Source organism: Eublepharis macularius, chromosome 8 (assembly GCF_028583425.1).
Source record: "Eublepharis macularius isolate TG4126 chromosome 8, MPM_Emac_v1.0, whole genome shotgun sequence".
Classification (NCBI taxonomy): domain Eukaryota; kingdom Metazoa; phylum Chordata; class Lepidosauria; order Squamata; family Eublepharidae; genus Eublepharis; species Eublepharis macularius.
This window is the reverse complement of record NC_072797.1, coordinates 32424990-32447877: the sequence shown is the minus strand read 5'-3', so window position 1 is coordinate 32447877 and position 22888 is coordinate 32424990. Positions and strand designations below refer to the sequence as shown.

Here is a 22888-nt window from a genome sequence, read left to right as displayed (position 1 = left end):
CCATAACATGGCCCCCCAAAGTCCAATCTGTCTGAAACTTGGGTGGTTGTTAGAGAAGGGTTAGAGGAAGGTCCCCACCAATTCTGGGCTTATTCGGTGGGAAAATGCCTCCTCCAGGCGTCCTGGAAGACGGAGGCATTTTCCCTTAGAAAAAAGCCGAAAGAATGCCGAAATAATGCCGAAAGAATCCCGAAAGCTGAAAGCCGAAAGAGATTCTTGTTTCGGCTTTCGGCTTTAACGATAGAGAATCTTCTTTCGGCTTTCTACTTTCGGCTATAGCCGAAAATTTTTGGCTTGCACACCCCTAATTCTGCCTTGTTGGCTGATATCTTAATCCTTCCCTGCTGTGTTTGCATATACACTTTGGGTTGTTAGTATGTTACAGAAAAGGAAGGCTTATTGAAGAAACCAATTTTTGCATCCCATTGCCCGCTGCATTTGATGGAGATGGTAGTGTTTACAAAAACAATGAAACTGCTGATAAGCTACTCTCCATTCTTCATAGACTAACAGGGATGTCAGCATCTGTCACTGGCTTTAATAGGGCTTGCCCTGGCATTTTGAGACAGGCCCAACTGTTCCCTTCATTTCCCCTCAGCTTTAGTCTTAATGTTCAATGTGATAAGAAAATTATACCTCATTTTTCACAGGACCATAAAACAGATGGCTTCATTTTTAACCCTGCCCAGCACCCTATTGGGTTTGTGTATTAGTTAGTATAGCAAAGTTGCAGTCAGGAAAACATGGAATCATATGCAGTGAGCATACGCTTCAGGCAAGTATATTGCAAAAGATAAAAACTTAATTTTAATGAGGTAGATTTGCATTCACATTTATTTTGTAGTAGAAAGGAGGCAGAAGCCTAGTCTAACTAGTACTTTTCCATATTACAAGTGGCCAGCTAATTCAGCTGCACATATGTGATCCGGGGCATGTCCCGGGCACGATCTCACTGAAAAAAACTGTAGAAGCGTCTCACCTCTTGCAAGACCAAGAGGAAAGGGAGAACACAAAGCACACAGGAAGAGGCAGAGGAGACAGAGAGAAGCTCTCAGTTGACAGAGGTATCTGATTCATTAGGAAAATAACACATACACACAACCTTGTTATAGTGTAAAGAGAAATATAGCAGCCTAAAGTCCAGGCGTGCTGATTCACCTTCACTCTGACACCCTTCAGCCTAAATCAGCATACAAGTCCAATCAAAAGTATCTGTGGCAGCAGCAGATAAGTGTTTTCATGCCCCCTCTTCACAAGATCATTTCTTGTACTCTTGACAATGTTATTAGCATTTTCTTTTGATGTCCATCCTGATTCCCCAGTGATGCATGCTGTATATATTGTGGTTGGTGGATCGGTGCTTCCAAGTACATTGCTATCGCTTACATGCCGATCTCTGTTGCTTCTGCATCTGCCCTGCCACTTGTTCACTGCTGCCTGATGGGGTTCCTAAAGAAAGTCTTGCTGTGTGTTGCTTTTTAAATATTTACTCTCATTCAGATGCTCATCTACCTTACTCTGATTTGATGTTTTAAATCAGTTGCCTGCTATTTAAGCATTGCTATGCAATAAGGAATATTTATTTATTCTTTTCTTTCTTTCCTCCTCTTTGGATGAGAATATTTTTAGGTGGGTAGCCATGTTGCTCTGTAGTAGAACAGCGGGATTTGAGTCTAGTGGCACCTTAGAGACCAACAAGATTTCAAGAGTCAAAGCTCCCTTCTTCAGATCTCATAAGCTTATACCCTGAAAATCTTGTTGGTCTCTAAGGTGCCTCTAGACTCAAATCTTGCTGGTTGGGTGAGAATGTAGTATTGTCATGGCTGGTTTTCTTTAAACAGGTATTTAGGAAAGGACAGAACCCATGCTTCTGGGCACAATTTATTGTCCAGTATCTGGATTTCTGCATTCTACATATTTTATAGGGTTCATGAGGCACAGTGCAAGTATGTCTTCAAATCTACGTGGCTCGTGCGGTATTTCTACCAGAGTATAATTCATTGCATGAAAAGTTGCCTCCTCCTCTAAGACAGGGATGCTAACTCAAGTCATAAATTATGAACAAAAAGCAATGTTGTGCCACCTTGTGGCATCACATATTACAAATGTGAAACATTGGTCCAGGTTGCTATTCAGAGCCAAAACAGATGTGGTAAAGTTCATGCCTTTTTATCTGTCTGTAGAAGGTAAATTGCATGCACAGCCACAAGGTGGTTGGGGATCCATGGAAAGGGAAGGGAGGTTTTAACCCTTCAACCTTTTCTTGGTTTCACTAACTGAAACAAGGCTTCATCTGTTTTTACTAGCATTTTTATTAGGATTCATTGGCTTTTATTAACCTTAAGATACAGTGTGGTGTAGTGGTTAGAGTATTGGACTGGAATCTAGGAGATCCAGGCTTGACTCCCCACTCTGCCATGGAAGCTTGCTGACTGACCTTGGGGCAGTCACACACACTCAGCCTAACCTACCTCACAGGGTTGTTGTGGGGATAAAAGGGAGGAGAGGAGAAACGTGTAAACCACTTTAGGTTCACACTGAGTAACCTTACTAACAACCTGGAGGAAAAAATGGCCTCCCCCTTTACTGGATTTTAATGGGATTTCCTTTACCAGATGAAGTTATTTACTTCTGTGCTGTGAAAAGCTTCACTTGCCCATTTCCACACATTAAAGGGTAAGACTTTTTTTCCCCTCCAGGTTGTTGGCGACCCTAATTGGGAGAAAGCTAGGGCACAAATGGAGCAAATAAAAACATTTTTAAAGGGAAAACTTTGGATGTTTAAAGATTTATTTTTGTTGTTTTAAAGTGCTGCTGACAATGAGTCTGGCTTTAACAAAGCCGAGAGGAAGAGGAAGGGTTCTAATGGTTACCCTCCCCCCCCCATCCTGCTTGACCTCTGTCTGAATTGTGGCTACCTGCACACATTGTTTACCTGTTTACATTGTTCACATTGCAGAAATCTGTGATCTTCATTACATCTATTTGTGCCTTTAGGTTCCAAAGGTCAAACTGCATCCTGTGTCAAGCCTTATATGACAACAAGTTCCTTAATCCAGTTCTAGGAGTATTACACCCAAATCACACCACAGCCACAAAGTCAGGTTGAGATGTGTCTACGTTGCCCGTAGTGAGTTTGGAGGCTGCAGGAAGCCACTCTGGTCCAAAGCAAAACCCCAAAACAAAAGCCACATAACAGCTTTTCTTAGGAACAACCAAAACAAAGGCAGTAGGAAAAAAGGAAGACCCAAAATGAGATGGCTTGACGCAATAAAGGAAGCCATGGCCTCCAGTTCATAAGCTCTGAGCAGGTCTGTTAATGATAGGACCTTTCGGAGGTCTTACATTCATAGGGTGGCCATAAGTCAGAAGTGGCTCGATGGCATATAACACACATAGAAAAACAACACGAAACAGCAAGCAAGTTCTCTAGTTCTCCAGAAAACTTCTGTGTGTACTGTGGCCTGTACTGTACTACAGTAGTATGAACCATGGATAAAAAGTGTCTGTTTTCCTTTCCATGATCTAGAATATACTAAAGTACACACAGTGCACATCTATATGCGTGGAATATGGGTTGATTCAACCAGCATTTCTGTTGGTAAAAAAGGAAAGAGGGGATCTCCCTTGACAACCAAAAAGGCTATCCTGGGAATCATGGGATCTGCATGGAGGAAAGGCATGTGCAGCAGGAGTGGCTGGAAATTAGACGGGATTTAGTGAAAATCGGTCTGGATCCAAACTTATATGATGAAGCCCTTAGACAGGTGTCTCATTATCTCTCAACCACAGACATCTCCTAACAACCAGAATTATGGATTTACAGGGCTGTTGTGAGAAAGAAGATAAGGATCCTATTCCCTTGGTGGAGGTGGGGGATCCCCCGCTCCCACCTTTCACCCCTGCCACCACTAAACATGGCGCAGAGGGGGGAACACAGGCCTCCTGGGCGTGCTCCTGGGACAAGCATGATGGCATCACTGATGTCATCGCGCCACTCTGAGAGCACTCCTGTGCTTTACAGCAGGCCGATTTGGGCTCCAAATAGGCCCATTTGAGGCCCAAATTGGACTGCTGTGAAGCACGAACACATTCCCCTGCTTTGTGCGATGATGTCACTTCATGGAAGGCGCATGCCAGGAACAACAACAGCAAGGAGAGCACCAAGTCCTCCTTCCCACTGGGAGGGTAAGGGGACCTGGCAACCTTAGAAGAAGATGAAGATAATAAAAAGCCCTGAAAGGGCTAAATTAATGGATAAAATGTGAAAACCTGGAGTTAAATTTGATTTCAGCGCGGCCCATCTTTGCTATCTTCGTTTCAGAAAAGAGTTGTAATATGCTCAGGAGAGTTTTACTATTTATCTCTGCATTATATATCAAATAGTTTCAGAAGTGTATGTGTGTATGCAATTCTGGGTAGAGGAAAGGGCCCCCGCCTCCCTTTTCTGCCATGGAAAACCTAGTTGGATGCAACACCAACCAGGGAGTGGGTCAGGAGGTCCATTTGGCCTGGCCCTCAAGCTCAAGGGGGCCTTCAAAATTTAGACACTTGTTAATTTTTTGGCACGAAAGAGTCCCACCGCTTGTTTTTATGTGGCTCGTGTGCCATCATTTTTTTAAAAAAATGGCTAGGGGATAGGGTTGCCAGCTCCAGGTTGGGAAATTCCTGGAGATTTGGGGGGTGGAGCCTAGAGAAGGCAGGATTTGGGGAGGAGAGGGACCTCGGCAGGGTATAATCCCATAGAGTCCACCCTCCAAAGCAGCCATTTTCTCTAGGGCAACTGATCTCTATGGCCTGGAGATCAACTGTAATTTCAGGAGATCTCCAGCCACTATCTGGAGGCTGTCAACCCTACTATGGGATTCAAAAGCTGGCAGTGGCCTGGACCTTGCTGGGCCACTGAGAGGGCCTGGTTGGAGCCAACCCATGGTAGTAATATAGTAATAGAAGATGGAGATGGCATGATGCAAATTTGCCACCAGAGGGAGGTGTGAGGCAGCTTTTCACTAAGCGATGAACATACTAAACACAAACTACATTCTAATTAAGGAAAGTAAGGAAGGTATATTGGTGTGTGTGTGTAATAGTAAAGCAAAACAAGTGGAGAAAAGCAAAGTATTCTATTAGCTTATGAAATGCCTTTGCAATGCAAAATTATCGCCTTTGCAATGATTATAGTGGCTGCTTAGGCTCATGAGCAAACCGGTGTCTGATGAAACAAATTATGACACCACCTTAGTACAAAAACCAAACCAGAGAATATTTTAGGGGTGGTTTATTCAAGAGCACTTAACATATTTAGAATTTTTTAAACTTATGCCTTCTGGACTGACAGCCTTAAAGTGTGATACACAAAGAACTGCCCTTATATTCAACACCCTTCTTTCTTGTTGCATTCTGCGTTTTACCCACATGGTGGCAATGGCAGCCAACAAACAGGCAGTCTCATTCTTAACAGTCACAAATGGCGCTGCACTGTTCATTGAAAGAGACGGGCACATGGCCCCATTACAATGCTGTATGTTCTGCAAGTTCATTCATGTATCCTGTATAGTTCACTACATCCGTCACTGCCAAGGCAGTAAACAAAAAAAATAGTTGTTTCTATCAGAGGAGCTGAAACAATTTGCTTCACATTTTGTTGATGTCAGCTCAGGTATATTTGTACTTAACATTTATAAATACAGCCAAAAGTTATCAAAGTAGTTATAAATCAAACATAAATCTGCAATACAGTAAAAAAGGAGAAAACTGCAGACTGGAGCAATGGAATACTAAAAAGGGCCATGCCGCAACAAAACAGGATAAACAGACTGTGGCACTGATTCTTTTGGTGCTACACCTCTGAAGATGCCAGCCACAGCTGCTGGCGAAACGTCAGGAACTACAATGCCAAGACCACGGCAATACAGCCCGGAAAACCCACAACAACCATCGTTCTCCGGCCGTGAAAGCCTTCGACAATACATAAAACAGGATAAATTGGGGGTGGTGATAGTAATAGAATTAAAAGCGTAAATTTCAAAGCAGCTGAAATACCACAGTTGATTAGAAGTTTTCTGTTGTGCCACAAATGAAACCTGAATGTCTGTAGAGAAAGCTTTAATTGGACTCCCAAGCTGCGGGCCTCTTCTTTTAGAGGAAGTATAGGCCCCTGTAAAACAGGCTAATTCCTGGTTCTGAGAGCAAGATTCGGGTCCAGTGCCACCTTAAGGGCCAGCTAGATTTCTAGGGCACAGGCTTTCGAGAGTCAGAGCTTCCCTTGTCAGATACATTCTGACTGTACCTGTTTCGAATTTCAGTGCTAGAATTAAATTACTCTTTAGCAGGGCTTTTTTTCTGGGAAAAGAGGTGGTGGAACTCAGTGGGTTGTCCTCGAAAATGGTCACATGGCTGGTGGCCCCGCCCCCTGATCTCCAGACAGAGGGGAGTTTAGATTGCCCTCTGCGTCGCCGAGCGACACGGAGGGCACTCTAAACTCCCCTCTGTCTGTAGATCAGGGGGCGGGGCCACCAGCCATGTGACCATTTTCAAGAGGTTCCGGAACTCCGTTCCCCCGCGTTCCTGCTGAAAAAAAGCCCTGCTCTTTAGTGGGAACTTGGTTTTGAGTACTGAGTATTGGTTATTTGGTATTATTTGACTGCTTGAAACACCTAATATCCAAATGTTTGTCTCTTCCCCTATAATTTATTTATTTCTGGTTCTTATTATCTTCGGGTCTCAGTACTGTTCCAAGCTTGCAGCTGTGTCTCCCCATTTAGTCACAGATCTCTTATTCCTGATGTATGAGTCACTGCCTAGATCTATGGATTTCTTTTAGCTGGGTGTCAAAACGCGTGTCTCGCTAGACAAAGAGTGAAGAGTAGCAGAGGGAAGGTTGTTAACTAAACCTGAGTGCATGTAAGGGGCCTTGGCTCCGTGGCAGAGCATTTGCTTGGCATGCAGAAGGTCCCAGGTTCAATCCTTGGCATCTCCTGATAAAAGCATCACAGAGTAGGTGATGGGAAAGACATCTTCCTGACACCCGAGAGAGATGCTACTAGTGTGAGTAGACAATACTGGCCTTGCTGGACCAAGGATCTGATTCAGTATAAGGCAGCTTCATTTGTGTTCATGTGGAACTGTGGATCAGTGGCAGACCACCTACTTTGCATGCAAGTCACCCCAAGCCCCCCCCCCCTGCCCACAGCCACCATCCCTGACGTTCTTTCTAATCACAGGACCTTGTGCAGCCAGAGGTACAGCGAGACTCCATCTTGTGGCAAACCAGTGGATCAGGATCTGGATTACATGCAATTAAGCACATCTCATGATGAGACAGTCAGTTTCCCATGGGAAAGATGTCACACACCCTGATCAAAGACTGGTTCTTGTAGCTCTAGGGATCCCACACACCTGGACTAAAAAAAAATTTGCAGGACAACCACCCCGACATTCCTTTCCCATCAGAACTGCCCCTTACAGAGATGCCCAATAAACTCCTTAAGTCCTGTAGGAGAAGAATAATTCCCTCTGCTGCCCTATTTGCATTCCCCTCAAAGTAACCCCGTGCCGAAAAAGTCAGGTTCCTAATCAGGGCCAGAAATAGGTGTGAGATTTGACTACATAAAGACCTACTTTGGGCTCGCATTTTAGGCTCTCTTCCGTCCTAGGACTGCTCCTCCGCCACTAAGGCACCTTAAGATGCAACCTGCATACTGTTATCCCACCAGAACTCTGGAATCAGTCGAGACACGTAACTGATGAAGGGAACTCTGGAAATCTTGTAGGTCTTTAAGGTGCTACTGGACTCAAATCTTGCTCAGGCAACATATGGATTCTTCCTTCACTGTTCCCTACACCTCTCTGTCTGTCCGTCTTCCCATCTCTCCCTTTCTGTCTCACCTGCTCCCATTTCCAAGCAGTTCCCCATATACTTGCCTCCAGCTCTCTCACGGTCTCTTTCTTTGCCCTTGGACTCCACGTCACTTCCCTTCCTTCCTGAGCCTCAAAGCCCCATTCTGCACCCTTTTGCCTCTTTTCACCCCCACCTCGAACCAGATGCCTCCTCCCTTCTCTGCACCTTCAGCAGCCCTTTCTCCTCCCCGCTCCCTGCCTCTGTTTCTCTTTTGGGGACACCAAATGCACATCCATTGATGAGTTTTCTTGGACCGAGTTATGGGCGGCTATATCTAGCTTAAACAGGGTGGCTTCCACCAGGGACTGCATATTGATTTCTTAGTCCTGTATTGCGTGCTTTGCATTGTCTGATTCATGCGATTTATTAACTTTTAGTATATTCTTGATCTTGTGATATTTTTATTGCATTGCCTCCTAATCTGCCTTCCTCCCTAACTACAATAATGATCAAACCTAGTTCAAACCAGCATTATTTCTTTTCTTTCCTCCCTCTCTGACACTGGTTTCCCTGAGTTAACAGCAGACACCTCCCCGCAGTTCAGTCCCTGGCCTCCACAGTGAAAAGGACCAGGCAGTAAGTGATGTGAAAGGCCTGAGACCCTCCATAAGTCACTGCCAGTCAGAGTAGACAAAACTGACACTGATGGGCCCAGGGCCTGTCTCATTATAAGGCTCCTTCACGTGATTATGTGATTTGCGCTGCAACTGAAAAGTTCATTGCGTCGACACAGTTGCATGTTTAGGTGACAAGTATTCCGATCTTTTCTGCCTGTTTCCATCACCTTCTACAACCATTACCCCCTCACCTTCATCACTCTGCCCAAGTACCATCTGGCATTTCTCCTTTGACAGTGTACCTCTTATGGCAGAGTACCTCTTATGTGTGCTCTTGAAGCCGCCATGACTGGCATGGTAGAAGGGCATGTGTTTTAAATGCTTGGTGTGGTACAGATGAAGAGTGGGGTGAAAGAGAGGGATGAGTGACTGAGGTGATTGGTTGATGACTGAGAGGGTGGGCGGAGTGAATGCAGTTTCAGTTATTGAGTGGAGAGAAAAGATTCAGACTGGGCAAAGCAGGCAACCTGTGCGGAAGCCTGAAAGGATTCTTGTTCTAGTTCAATTAGGCAAGCTGTGTACAGCCTACGCAAGTCTAAGCATTTCTGAGAGAAGTATTGAGTCTGGGGAAACCAGGCAAATTGTACGTGCACCTAAGAGAAAGTCTGTGTGTATCTGAGTGAGAAATTGATATCTGAAGCAGGCAAACTGTGTGTGCAGCCCGAGAGAGAAAGTTTATGAAGATCTGAGTGACTGTGCCTAAGTAAAGTAACTTTAAGAACAGATGACACTCTTTGAAACCATCAAGCTTAAGAAATAATACGAAACTGATATGCTTCTTGTAAAATTAAAGTTTGTTTTTTTAATCCCAGAGTATCTGTTATTCCTATATCCCATTCCTATCCTCAGGGCCACATAGTCCCATGAAGAAGCCTGACGCTTGGGCACATTATTAAAGGGGAAATTTAAATTATTTTGGAATATAATTCCTGGTGGCAGCAATCAACTCAGAAGGGGCAAGTAGAAAAGGGTTAAAAGCAAAACCTAAGTGAAAGAAAGGGGCTGGTAACACCATGGCTCAGTGGTAGAGCATTTGCTTTGTATACAGAATGACCTGGGTTCAACCCCTGGCATCGCCAGTTAAAACAGTCAAGTAGCAGGTGATGTGAAACTGAGAACCTGGAGAGATGCTGCCAAGTTGGAGTAGACTTTGAGAGCCCAGTCGTCTGACTCAGTATAAGGCAGCTTCAAGTATTCTTGCGCATTCATGTATTGTTAGTGCCAACCAAGTACACAAGACAGGTGACAGCATCCTCTGCAATGTGAATAATTTGTTAATTGAGCAACACCCGTATCCGTAATTTAGATACACAAGTTCTGCCTGGATAAACAATGAAAAAGAAACTTCTTGTGTCTAGTCATCCAGTTTAAACCTGAATGTTCAGAAAACAGGGCAAGGCTTTCTTTCTATATGTCGATCCTAGTGAGATTGAGGGCAAATGAGTAGCAATTATCATGCCGCAGTTAGTAATTGGTCCTCTTGGCTTTGCCAGTCCAATAAATAGATCCTATCGCCTAGTTTCCCAGGAGTAACTAGTCATGTACTAATAATATAGACCAGCAGAGGACACTCTTGATTGCTTTCCACATATTGCTAAAACAACTACTGGAAGCATCCCAAATCTGCAGCAGGTTATAATCCACTTAGCAACAGCTAGATCTTTAGCTCTGGGACTGCTGATTGGCAGAGCTTCTGCAGCCAAAGGACTGAATCCAGCAGATTTGGCAGTAAGCTTTAATGCAAGGGCAGCAGATAATGATTCTGGGCTCCTGACCATCACCAGGTGCTGCTCTTTTGCTGTCTCCCTGCGCCCAACAACTTGTTTCATATTCTGCAGTTTTTGTCCCTAAAGCTTTAAGGCTAATTTTGCTTGCAGTTGCAACAAGGTGGCTAAGTTTGCGTGGGTATTTTCATGGAATAAATACTGCCAAGTCTTTACTTGTGTGTGTGTGTGTGGGTCTTCTAAGGAACATACCTTACTCAGTATGAAATACATTTGGAATTGGTAGGGCCATCCTAAACAGAGTTACACCCTTCTAAGCCCATTGACTTTAATGGACTTTGAAAGGTGTAACCGTGCTTAGAGCGGCATTGTCAGTCTCTGAGCATGTAACATTTTTACTAACCACCCCCCCTTCCATGTTGAAGAATATTTTCAGGGTTTTTTTTTTTTAAAAAAGCTTTCTTTTTTGATGCGAGATTTTAGTAAGATACAGCACTGTTGCCCCTCTCCTTTGTTCTCACAAGAGATGAAAGAGGCGCTGTGTGGCTAGGTGAGGGTTGTCCTTGAATGACCTTGTGCAATCAGGAAAGGCCAGCAATACTGTTCCGCTTCTCTCTGCAACCCAAACAACAACCATTGCTCATCCTGGTTAATTCAGGGCTCTAAAGCCTAGCATGTGTTTGCCTCATGGACTATTCATTAGAAAGACATATGGAGAGAAAATTAGGCAACGGAACAAGGGCGTCCTCTCTCCCTGCACCTGGGACATTAATCCCGGAGATTTATCCCTTGGTGTTGCAGCTGTTGCCCTTCCTTGGGGTGCTGAAGGGCACCTTCAGTATACAGATAGGATTCCAGAGGAATTCAGCCTGCAGAGCATGCACTGGCAAGATGCTAGTGTGGTTTGCAAGGCATGTCCTAATTTCACATCCACCTGGTGCCTTATATCTTGGGAGAAAAGGTCTGTATTGATGGTTCACTCACAGAGAGCCAGTGTGGTTAATGTCACACTAGGATCTGGGGAACCCAGGTTTAAATCCCCGCCGTGCCACGGAGGCTTGATGGGTCCGTCCTAGCGTGACATTAACCACAAGGTCCACAAGGTCCTTGGGTCCGTCATTCTGTCTCAGCCTGACCAACATCATGGGGAAATGGAGGAAGGAAGAACAATGTTGCAAGATGCACCGGGAAGAAGAGTGGGATATGCATATGTCAGGCTATTGAGAGGCAAAGCAGATCTGCTTGGAGCATGCACGAGGGATTCAGGAAGACAGTTTCTGAAGAAGGGCTCCCTGCTCCAGCATAGAGGATTATTGTGTTTTTCTTTTGCCTTTCCTTCAAAGAGCTCTTATCCTCACAACAACCCTGTGAGGCAGGCTAGGCTGAAACAGTCCCCCAGTGAATGTCACACCAGAGCAGTGATTCGAGGTCTCCCTGATCTCAATCTGATGGTGTAGCCATGATTCTTGTGATTTTTATTTTTCCTAATAAAAGGAATGGTTATAATTAGTTCAGTTGCAATGTGCTGAAAGGAGGAAGATTTGGGATAGACAGAGTGAAGACAGAGGCTGCTGGCGGAGAGCATTAATGGCTTTGAGTCTTGTAAACTGTACTGGGAAGACCTGGGAAGTTCAACAGGGACTCCTCGATCAGGTAAGAGAATGAACTTCTCTGGAAGACATCCTTCTTGCTCCGAAATCCACATCTGCATAAATGTCGCTGGGTGCATTTTAGAGCACGCTTTCTGTTCATGCGGAGCAGAGTCGGGACCACCCCTTGGATGAAGTGGCCATGTGCTTGACGCATGAAATTACCTTATCCAGCAGTCATTGGTTTATCAGAGCCTGGCTGGCAGAGACTCTACGGGGTGTCAGGCAGAGGCCTTCCCCATCACTTACTATAATCATCATCATCAAACATTCGATTTATATACCGCCCTTCAGGACAACTTAATGCCCACTCAGAGTGGTTTACAAAGTATGTTATTATTATCCCCACAACAAACACCCTGTGAGGTGGGTGGGGCTGAGAGAGCTGCAGAGAGCTGTGACTAGCCCAAGGTCACCCAGCTGGCTTCAAGTGGAGGAGTGGGGAATCAAACCCGGCTCTCCAGATTAGAGTTCCACGGTCTTAACCACTACACCAAATTGGCTCTTGGTCCTTTTCAACCGGAGATGTTAGAAATCAAGCCTGGGACCTTCTATCTGCTAAGCAGATGCTCTGCCATGGAGCCACAGCCCCTCCCTCCATGCACTTCTCTACAGTTCAAAGATGTTCCAGACAGATATGGAGGGGTGCATCATCCGACAACTGGAAAGGGCTCCCTGAGGGCAGGAAGGCAGGAACGTTGGCATGAAGGTGGATGATGTCATTGCCACAGATTCTTTTCTGAAGAGCAATTACCATAATTCCCTATACATATATGGTGATTACTAATAACCTCTTGACCACCTCTTAGGTATCATTAAATTTATCTTTTTTCCCAAGGGCCATAACAAGATACTACTACATGGGGAGAAAGGGGTGGGATGGGGGGATCCAAAGTGATCTCTTGTCTCTAACACATCAGCACAGATTCCAGTAGATGGCAGTCCTTCAATGAATATGCATGCACAGAAATTATCCTCCATAAGCCACACATGTCGGGAGAGAAACCACAGGCTCTTCGCTCTCAGGTTGCTGAGTTCCAGGTTGGTGTTTCAGCCGGTGCTTGAAGCATCACAAAGATCTCTATACCGAAAGCGCTGCTAAGCAGAAATTAGACAAGCCTGTTGTAAATCATCCCAAGAGACAAATGCATGTTTGGGCAGCAGAATGCATGTTCTGATGTTCCCATGTGAACATTGCTCAGATTGGGAAGAGGGTCATACACCAGGGGCTTACCAGTTTGGGAAGCAGACAATGTCTTGTGAATAAATGGTTCCTTATCTTTTTGTGAGACCAACTAGATTTCCAAGGCATGAGCTTTCAAGAGTCAAAGGTCCCTTGGGAAAAGCACATGAACATCAGAGCATGTATTCTGCTGCACATACGTGTGCATTTCTCACTTGGAATGATTTACACACAGGCCCTTCTAGTTTCCCTAAGAGTTTTGACTCTTGTAGGCTCCTACCCTGGAAATCTCGGTGGTCTTTAAGGTGCTCCTGGCCCCAAATCTTGCATAGCATTATGCACAATGGAAACAGGTCCCGGTCTCCTAAGCTGCTACTCGGGAGTAAGTCGCCCTGCGTCCCGTTTTGCTTGCTCCTAAGTAAAACTCTGGGTTTGGGGCGCTTGTCATGCCCAGCCCTCCCGCCAGGGGCTCCCCACTGCAGCCTGCTGCGCTCTGACTCCGCGCTTCGCCACCGAAGCTCTTCGCCGGTCTCCGCCGCCGCTCGCCAGAGAATTCGGCCGGAGGGGGCGGGCAGCTGTTGTGACGTCACTAGGCCGGGCGGGGCTAGGGGCGGCCGTATAAAAGCGAGCTGCCGCGCCTCCGGCATCGCACAGTGAGTGAGCGCAAGAGCAGCGGCCGGGAACGGGGAGGGAACTGGCGCGGGTCTGAGGCAGCGGTGGCCGTCGAGGCTATGGATTTATTGAGGACTATCGCTTACCAGCCGGGCAGTGGCGGAGCCGCCGGGGGTGGCGGTGGCAAGATGGGCGAGCAGGCGCTGGGCAAAGCCTGCGGCGGGGAGGCTCGGAGGAAAAAGGCGGCGGAGCCGGAACAGCACCCCCACCCTCACGCGCACTCGGCCGCCGAGGTCTCGCGGATTATCACCGACCCCTCCACGGGAAGGCGCTATTGCCGCGGCAAGGTGCTCGGAAAGGTAATGCCGGGCCCCGGAGGCGCTGGCGGGACCCCCGCCCCGAATGCCGCTGCCCGCGCTGCCTCTTCGCCTCTCATTGCTTTCCGCCAGCCCTGCTTCCCACCAGTTAGGGTCGCGAACTCATGGTTAGGAAATTCCTGGAGATCTGGGGGTGCAGAGTGGAGGGATCTTCTTTGGGTATATCGCCATAAAGCCCTCCCCCATAGCTACCATTTTCTCTAGGACAACTGATCAGTATAATTTGGAGATCAGTTACAATTCCAGACGATCTCCAAGCTCCGCCTGGAGGTTGACAACCCTACTGCTACCATGCACGGGCTCCACTGCCCCCCATTTCCCCCATCCCCGTGCCATCCATGGGTAGCCCTTTAGTGGGCCTGTCTATGATGCCCCTCTCCATGTTGATCTGCCTCTATCCTCGGATCTCTGGATTCATTGAACAAAGGATGCTGCCACCTGCCTTCAACAGCTCATGCAGTCTTCCTATGCTGGTTTGGAAAGGGCTGCTTCACAGGTCCCGGTGGGTAACTGGGTTGGTAAGTCCAGTTGCACTTTGGAGACCAACTAGATTTCTGGGATATGAGCTTTGGGAGTTTTGACTCTCGAAAGCTCATACCCTAGAAATCTGGTTGGCCTCTAAGGTGCAACTGAACTCAAATCTTACTCTCTGCAGATCCTGTTTGTGTGACAAATGCATGCACGTCTGCTTTCATAGACATAGCCAGGACGGCACAGCAGGCAACCTCTTTCCATTGCATGTTCATGTGGCAACATGCATATGTCGCACATCTCTTGCAACTGCTGCTGTGTGTATTAAATGCCGGTGCTGATGCGGGCATCCGGAGTGCCTCTTCTAGCATATTTATGTAGCCATTTGTTGGCTGGGACTGGCACAGATTTAGCTGTTGATAGCAGTACAACTGCCCGATTTGGTCTTCAAAAACCTTATCTGTCTGCACAGTATGCTGACGGTGGGCTAGCATTAGGAAGTGCCCTGCCTAGCCTTTGGTAAATATTCTGGTTCCCTCGTAAGGACTTTGACTTGACGTGGTGCACTCTGTTGGTCATAGACCTCTTCAGACTTGAGCTACTTGCAAGGACTCCCTTGGCTGTCGCACCTAATAATATGCTTTCTCCTCTGGGTTTGCCTCTTCAGGGTGGCTTTGCAAAGTGTTATGAGATGACGGATCTGACCACAAACAAAGTCTATGCTGCCAAGATCATTCCTCACAGCCGAGTGGCTAAACCTCATCAAAGAGAGAAGGTGCGTGTCTCCCTCGGTGACGCTGCGTTCAGGAATCTCTTGTGTGTTTGGAAGGCCCTTCCCACTTCCTGCAGTGGCTTACTCATGTGCAAGTCCTGTCTTTTTCCCACGGTTGGTGAGCAGAACATGCAAGTCACACTTCTTTTTTTTGTGACCCTTTTTCAGATCGATAAAGAAATTGAGCTGCACAGGTTGCTCAATCACAGGCATATTGTGCAGTTCTACCACTACTTTGAGGATAAAGAGAATATTTACATTCTTCTGGAGTACTGCAGTCGAAGGGTGAGCATGCATCCTTGGGGAGAAATCCGGTATTCACTTGCATGGAATTGGCAGCTAACTTAAAATGTGTGTCAGGTGTGCAAGGTACCTTCCACAATTACATTAACCAATCCTCATCCCCCCCCCTTCCCATTTTTAACACTTGCTAAATCTCGTCTTTGGCTTCAGTTGGATGACCTTGGTTTGTTTGTTTTCTTTCCCCTCAGTCTATGGCTCATATCCTGAAAGCAAGGAAAGTATTGACAGCGCCAGAAGTGCGGTACTACCTCAGGCAGATTGTGTTGGGATTAAAATACCTTCATGAGCAAGAAATCCTGCACAGGGATCTGAAGCTAGGTGAGAGAGTGCCCTTGTCAAGACTCTGGGCCTGTATTAAAGCTGCCGGGAATTGGAAAAGCACTTTTTCTCATTGCTGTTAAAATGACACTCATGGGGATTAATTGATAGGATCAGTTATCTTGCAATAGAGTCTTGGAATGCTTGAGCAATAATGCTAAGTAGACTTCTTTATTAAATGGCTATCTGCTGGCTTCCTTTGAGCATGAGTCAGCGCTTGTCTCATACATCATTATGTTGATACCCAACTGACTCCCCCCCCCTTTGTTCTTGCAGGTAACTTCTTCATTAATGATGCCATGGAACTGAAAGTAGGTGACTTTGGATTGGCAGCAAGACTTGAACCACTGGAACACAGGAGGAGGTAGGGGCCTGAGAGAATCTTTGTAATGACTTCAATGTGACTATTTTCACCATTGTGTGCTTTAAGGCTACCATGAGATTATCTTGGGGATTCCTAGTTATGTGTAGTAATGTGAAAGCATTATTGGCCAAGATAGCATGTTGCTCAGGCTTCCTTTCAGTAATTGAACAGGTCAGTTCATGTGACTCTGTTTTCCTACCCATAAACAATCCCATTAGTCTGTAGGAACTCCTTCCTTTCTGCCAAGGTACTGCATGAACTGAATAGTACTATAGTATTGTCAAGTGAATTGCTGTAACTGGCTGCTGTTCTGAGCATGCATTTGGCCGAGGCTTGCTCAAGCCGCTGAAAGAGGCCATGTGGAACTTGCCCAGCACTTAGTCTTAGCTGCTTGGCCAAATTCCTTCCCTAGCAAGCTAACTTGTAGATGCCTATATTTCATTATAATCTACTGTAAGCGTGTTAAAATCTTAAAGTAACTGGGAAACGTGTCCATAACAAGTCTCGGAAGTTTAACTCTAGCTACATTTCCCCCCTAGAACAATTTGTGGCACACCAAATTACCTTTCTCCAGAAGTCCTGAACAAACAAGGCCATGGCTGTGAATCGGATATATGGGCCTTGGGCTGTGTCATGTAAGTATCAAGAATATTTATTTGATATATTGTCGAAGGCTTTCACGGCTGGAGAACGATGGTTGTTGTGGATTTTCTGGGCTGTATCGCCGTGGTCTTGGCATTGTAGTTCCTGACGTTTCGCCAGCAGCTGTGGCTGGCATCTTCAGAGGTGTAGCACCACTCAGTGAGTCACTCAGTGTCACCGTGACACTGAGAGATCTCTGTCTTTTGGTGCTACACCTCTGAAGATGCCAGCCACAGCTGCTGGCGAAACGTCAGGAACTACAATGCCAAGACCACGGCAATACAGCCTGGAAAATCCACAGCAACCATCGATATTTATTTGGTCCACCATGCAGGTTCATCAAGTGATTACTGATTCTTACTTTCTGCATGTGTACGCATGCCTGCAGACTCTCACAATGTTGAACTTTGTGATTTGTGAGAATTGAATACAACTTTTCAAAGGTGCTTATTTGCTTATTCTAGTTATATGAGAGGGCAAAAATTGATGCGTGGTACTGAAGTCCAACCTTCAGTGGACATATTTACTGAGCTGACACCAGGTATAACCTGTGCTGGTTTAAGCATTCAGACTGTTGGTCCATTCAACCCAAGAGAAGTCCTTCTCAAATCTATTACCAGAGATCTTTAACTGGAGACAGCGGTAGTAGAACCTGGGAGCAAGTGCTCTGTTACTGAGTTAGGAGCTTGGTTCCCACTGCCTTTATCTACCTGCAGCCCCTTGAGCTTCAATTCTCTGACAGCTGGATACTTGCCAGTTACCAAACTTGTGCTTCTTCTGCACAAATAGGATGGAGTCAACACAACCTTGGCTCACCTTCCCACTGCAACATCTGGAATCCAACCGATCTTGGGAAGGGGGAACTGCTTCAAATAGGGATTTATTCTCTGTAAAGATGTAAATAATGAGACCAGTCTCTTCCCCCCCCCCCCATTTTCAACAGGTATACAATGCTGTTGGGAAGGCCTCCATTTGAAACAACTAATCTAAAGGAAACCTACAGATGTATCAGGGAAGCAAGATATTCGTTGCCGTCATCTTTGATGCCTCCAGCAAAGCATTTGATTACAAGCATGTTGTCAAAAAACCCTGAAGACCGTCCCAGTTTAGATGACATCATTCGGCATGACTTCTTCTTGCTGGTTAGTAGTCGTCGTGTGTGTGTGTGTGTGTGGGTGGGTTTTTGTGTGTGTGTGTGGCTCACTGTGTTGTGAATGCAGGTGCTCACCTGTTGACAACCATCTTTCTGTGTCTTGTATCCTCAGGGCTTCACTCCAGAGAGACTTCCTGCAAGCTGTTGTCATACAGTTCCTGACTTCAATTTGTCAAGCCCGGCCAAGAATTTCTTCAAAAAGGCGGCAGCAGCTCTCTTTGGGGGCAAGAAGGAAAAAGCCCGATATTTTGACACACACAGTAAGCATCTATTTATGTACAGGTGGTTGCACACCCACTTCCAGCTTCCTGTGTGGTTGTGGCTAGATCACAAAGCACAGCTGGCTTTACTTGGAGCTATGTACAAATAGCAATTTATGAAAACACTTGCTGCCACTTCTGAAGGCTCAGTCTGCTCAAGATAGGCACGTCCAGCAGCCCTGCATAAAAGCTTTAAATACCTGTTGGGTAACTCTGTCAATCTCGTATGCCAGCGTATTGGAAAAACAGGAACTGCTGCTTACAACCAGCTCCTTCATTAGTGGTCTTTGGGTATAATAGCGTGATCTGCCCTGTGAAATTGGAGGCAAGTAAATGAAGCTGAGTAGGGACTAACAAGAAAACCTGCAGGAAGAAGCTACATGTCCTGGCAAGGATCTCTCCCGATGTTGTAATTCATTTCACCATGTAGTAATAACTGATTTTTTTTTCTGTCTTCCCAGATCGATTGGCTAAAGAGGATGAAGAAATATATAAGCTTCGACATGACTTGAAAAAGACCTCTATAACCCAGCAACCCCCAAAGCATCGACCAGAGGAGGTATGTATAATTTTACTACACAGCTGTTTTGATGAGGTTCTGAAATTTCCTTACATTATTAGAAAACTAGTAGCAACTAGCAGATACTTAAATGCTGAGAGCTCCAGCCTGTTTTGAGGACACCCGGTGTCACCTTCGCTCCCTCTTATGTGGGATTCTTTTGACCCCAAAATTCATTAGTACAGATCTTCTTGCAATGTAATCCTTTGAGCTGCTGGGCACTCCTTGGAATTTAATTCTGGGTAAGCTTGAGCCATAGAAGCCTTGGTACTTGCCGCCCTTGTTTGCCAGCCCTTCCTCCACTGCAGTGATACATGGGAACCTGGACTGAGCACTGGTGGAATAATGAAGTAGGTGGGAAGTTGGCCAGAAATGTAAAATGAATCATTTCAGCTTTAAGATACCATTTTATCATTGCAAGAGAAGTTTTCAAGGCAGGTATGGCCCAGTGGTGTCCCTCTAATGCTCTACTAAGTGACCTGACTATCACTGATGTGGCCATCTTAGTGGGGGTGGCAATAGATTGTGTGTAGAATGCACAGATGCTGCATGCTTTACATGGTTGGGAAAACTTGCACCTTTCTGTATGATGCCATGCCAGGCTAAGCTAGTAGGGAACAACCAACGACCAGGAGGGCACCTTTGACAATGAAGCTGCAGCATGTTTTTGGGTCGTCTTCCTTTGACCATCCCATGATGTCCTCTTCCTTTCAGGAGAGCCAACCTTCCAACACCCCTGTTGCCAAATCTGGCATGCTAACAGAGACCAAGCAGATAGGAGATGCTATCCGAATGATAGTTCGAGGAACGCTGGGCAGTTGCAGCAGCAGTAGTGAATGTAAGTGTTACAAATCTTTCCTGATGGATCAATGGAATCTGGCTTGAAACCAAAGTGTAAATTCTTAAGAAGATGCAGGTCTCTTGAGACCAAAATGGCATGAGTAGATCTATCAAAACTCCATGGATCTCTTAAAAAAACAAAATTAGTTTGGCTGTGTGGAGAATCCTGTTACATGCCTAGGCTCCCCCATATTGATTTCCCATGTTTTGAACAAATGAAAGAACAGTACAGGGATAACAGACTTGTTCCTAGTTTGCTGAGAAACCTATCTAACACACTTTATCTTTCCTCCCTCACCTGAAGGCCTTGAAGATAGTACTATGGGAACAGTAGCCGATACCGTTGCAAGAGTCCTGCGTGGGTGTCTAGAGAACATGCCTGAATCGGATCATATTCCCAAAGAGCAACTGACCGCCTCTTTCCAGTGGGTCACAAAATGGGTGGACTATTCCAACAAATACGGCTTTGGCTATCAGTTGTCGGACCACACTGTGGGTGTCCTCTTCAACAATGGTGCACATATGAGCCTCCTTCCAGACAAGAAGTAAGTGGCTGGCTGATGGACAACTTAATTGTCTCTTTATAGCTTTGTATCCCTCTTAAGTAAATGTTTACCCCTCTTGTTGCTTTTGTCTGCAGAACAGTCCACTACTATGCAGAGCTTGGCCAGTGCTCAGTTTTCTCTGCTACTGATGCTCCTGAACAGTTCATCAGCCAAGTAACGGTTCTGAAGTACTTCTCTCACTACATGGAGGAGAACCTCATGGATGTAAGCAGTGTGTGGATAGCAGACGTTGGACTTTTAAATTGCCTGAAAATTGCCTCTCTTCTAACTGACTTGTATGCAATCTTCCAGGGAGGGGACCTGCCCAGTGTAACTGATGTCCGCAGACCTCGGCTTTACCTCCTGCAGTGGTTAAAATCTGATAAGGCATTGATGATGCTTTTCAATGATGGCACCTTCCAGGTAACATCTTCGCTCCCCACCTCCCACCAAGATCTTATATGGATTTAGTGATCAGGCTCATAGAACAAGGGGGTGCTATTTCACATAGTGTATGGCTAACTGAAAGATTCCTACTAGATGTTGTGATGGGAACTAATGCTAAATAATCTTTATAAGGGTGGTGCATGAGTACATGAAAGATGAATTTTTGGTGGCCAAAAATATCATTTTCAGATGCTGTAAATTTATGAAGATGGACTAGTAGTCATGCCTGAGGCATCTATTCCTGGTACTGTATAGTAGATACCATGAGGGCCTAGATGGGTGATTGGTGGACCCTCCATAGATGGACTAGGGCAAATAAAAATGACTCTCTAAAAATATTATATTATATTAATTGTGGACTAGTTGATGGTCCCAGGAACTAGTAAGTCATCTTTGGCACTAGGATCCAGCAGTCTTCGTGCATCTCATGAGAGTTACCTTGGGAATACAAATTCACTTCTGTACGCTCCAGTTTCATCTTTCAGCTGCAACACATTTTGGGGTCCAAACTATGAATACTTGTAGCAACCAAATAGCATGGACAGCCATGATCCCATGAAAACACTATTTTATCCAGCAATTACCATACTTTAATGTCTAAAAAATGGATTTTTTTTACACACCAGTTCTACATATTTATACTAGAAGTCCGATTTTTGTCAGTGGACCTTCATTCTAAATACATGCATAAATTGCCTACTGTGGCCTTCCAGTAAGAAGTTTGCTTATGTATAAGTGGGAGTCTTAACAGCAATTTTGTAAGCTACATAACTAAAATCGTTAAATTATGCTCCAAGGCAGTATAAATGCTGCTCTAGTTGCCAACCCAAATATGCTCATTGTTATAGCAACCAGTGAATACATATTCTTGTTGAGGAAGTATTTTTAAAATTGGAAATGTCTTAATTAGTGGCTTATCTGTTGCCTTGGTGTTAAATTTTAAATAATCCCACCTTAACAGGACCCAGCAATGCAGGTTGTAAGTTCTATGTCTGTAGAATAGAACCAAATGTTTTCCAAAATATTTTGTTTTGACAAATGCTTTGACTCGCATTAAGCCACAATTCTTAAATCCTCGGCAGGTGAACTTCTACCACGATCACACAAAGATCATCATTTGCAACCAAAGTGAGGAGTACCTGCTCACCTACATCAATGAAGATCGGATATCGACAACTTTTCGCTTGACGACTCTTCTGATGTCTGGGTGCTCGCTGGAGCTAAAGCATCGAATGGAATATGCGTTGAATATGCTGTTGCAAAGGTGTAATTAAAAGAACTCTTCTAAAACCAAAAGGACTTCTCTTGCTGAAGTCTACAAACGAAGGCAGTTGGGAAGACTAGTATGTTGATGGAGGAAGAGGAGGGACTGGTACGAACCACTATCTCGTCTTGTGTGCTGGGCTGGGACCAGACATGAAGCCTGCATTCTGCTTTATTGGATTAATGGTGTGAGATGGAATACTTTGGAATGTAGCTTTCCTTGCCTTGAAAGATATGAGTAGGACTGGAAGCGCTGCAGTGAAAAGTTCTGATGGAGGACTTAAACTGTGAATAACACTTGAGGAAGAGGGAGGGAGGGAGCATTCAATGTTGTGGAATAATTGTAAGGGGCAGTTTTGTGACTGCTTAACTGTGAACTATGGCCATACTTTTTTTTCCCGTATTTTCTTCCAAGAACTGATCACACTTGCGGCTGGCAAAGTGCATTCCTTGTTAATAATTTTTTTATTTATTACAGCCCAAAGTGAAGTATTTATTATATTCTCACACACACACTTTTTTTTGGAACTGTGATTTTAAAAACAATTTGTTGGCAATAAAGAGTGGGGGGAAACTTGAACTAATGACCTTAATATGCCTTTTTTCCCCTATTGCTCATTCTTGTACCAGTTAGCATTGAGCCCAGTGTTCTGAGCCACTTGCTTTACAGTTTGTGCTGGTGGGAAGAATAATGGAGTGCTAGTCATGTACTCTTGGCACTTTGCAAGAAAGCCTGGCCTTCTGCAACAAACCCTACTGTCTAAACATAGCAGCTGGTAATCTGGCTCTATTGCAAACAATATAGAGTATTCTCTTGTAAGCTACTACTTGATGCATCAAATGACATTTTTCTGTTGATATGCAAGCAAGAAAATAGGTGGTGTCTTAG

General features: G+C 45.2%; 1 protein-coding gene across 1 annotated transcript; it reads left to right on the top strand.

The window, feature by feature from the left end:
- The first annotated feature begins 13740 nt into the window (after positions 1–13740).
- PLK2 (polo like kinase 2) lies at positions 13741–22579 on the top strand. Its single transcript, XM_054987412.1, has 14 exons — positions 13741–14044; positions 15201–15308; positions 15474–15590; positions 15797–15926; positions 16203–16290; positions 16830–16925; positions 17876–18074; positions 18198–18345; positions 18807–18904; positions 19619–19742; positions 20049–20289; positions 20385–20514; positions 20602–20712; positions 21819–22579. The coding sequence occupies exons 1-14, from the start codon at positions 13805–13807 to the stop codon at positions 22008–22010; spliced, it is 2022 nt and encodes a 673-aa protein (XP_054843387.1). The 5' UTR covers positions 13741–13804; the 3' UTR covers positions 22011–22579.
- Positions 22580–22888: the final 309 nt, after the last annotated feature.

Bases quoted from the DNA above. Each gene is read 5' to 3' on its own strand.
- PLK2 (XM_054987412.1), top strand. From the start codon at position 13,805: ATGGATTTATTGAGGACTATCGCTTACCAGCCGGGCAGTGGCGGAGCC. The intron at 18,905-19,618 runs GTATGTATAATT...TCTTCCTTTCAG, and splicing joins CAAAGCATCGACCAGAGGAG to GAGAGCCAACCTTCCAACAC. The intron at 20,713-21,818 runs GTAACATCTTCG...AATCCTCGGCAG, and splicing joins TCAATGATGGCACCTTCCAG to GTGAACTTCTACCACGATCA.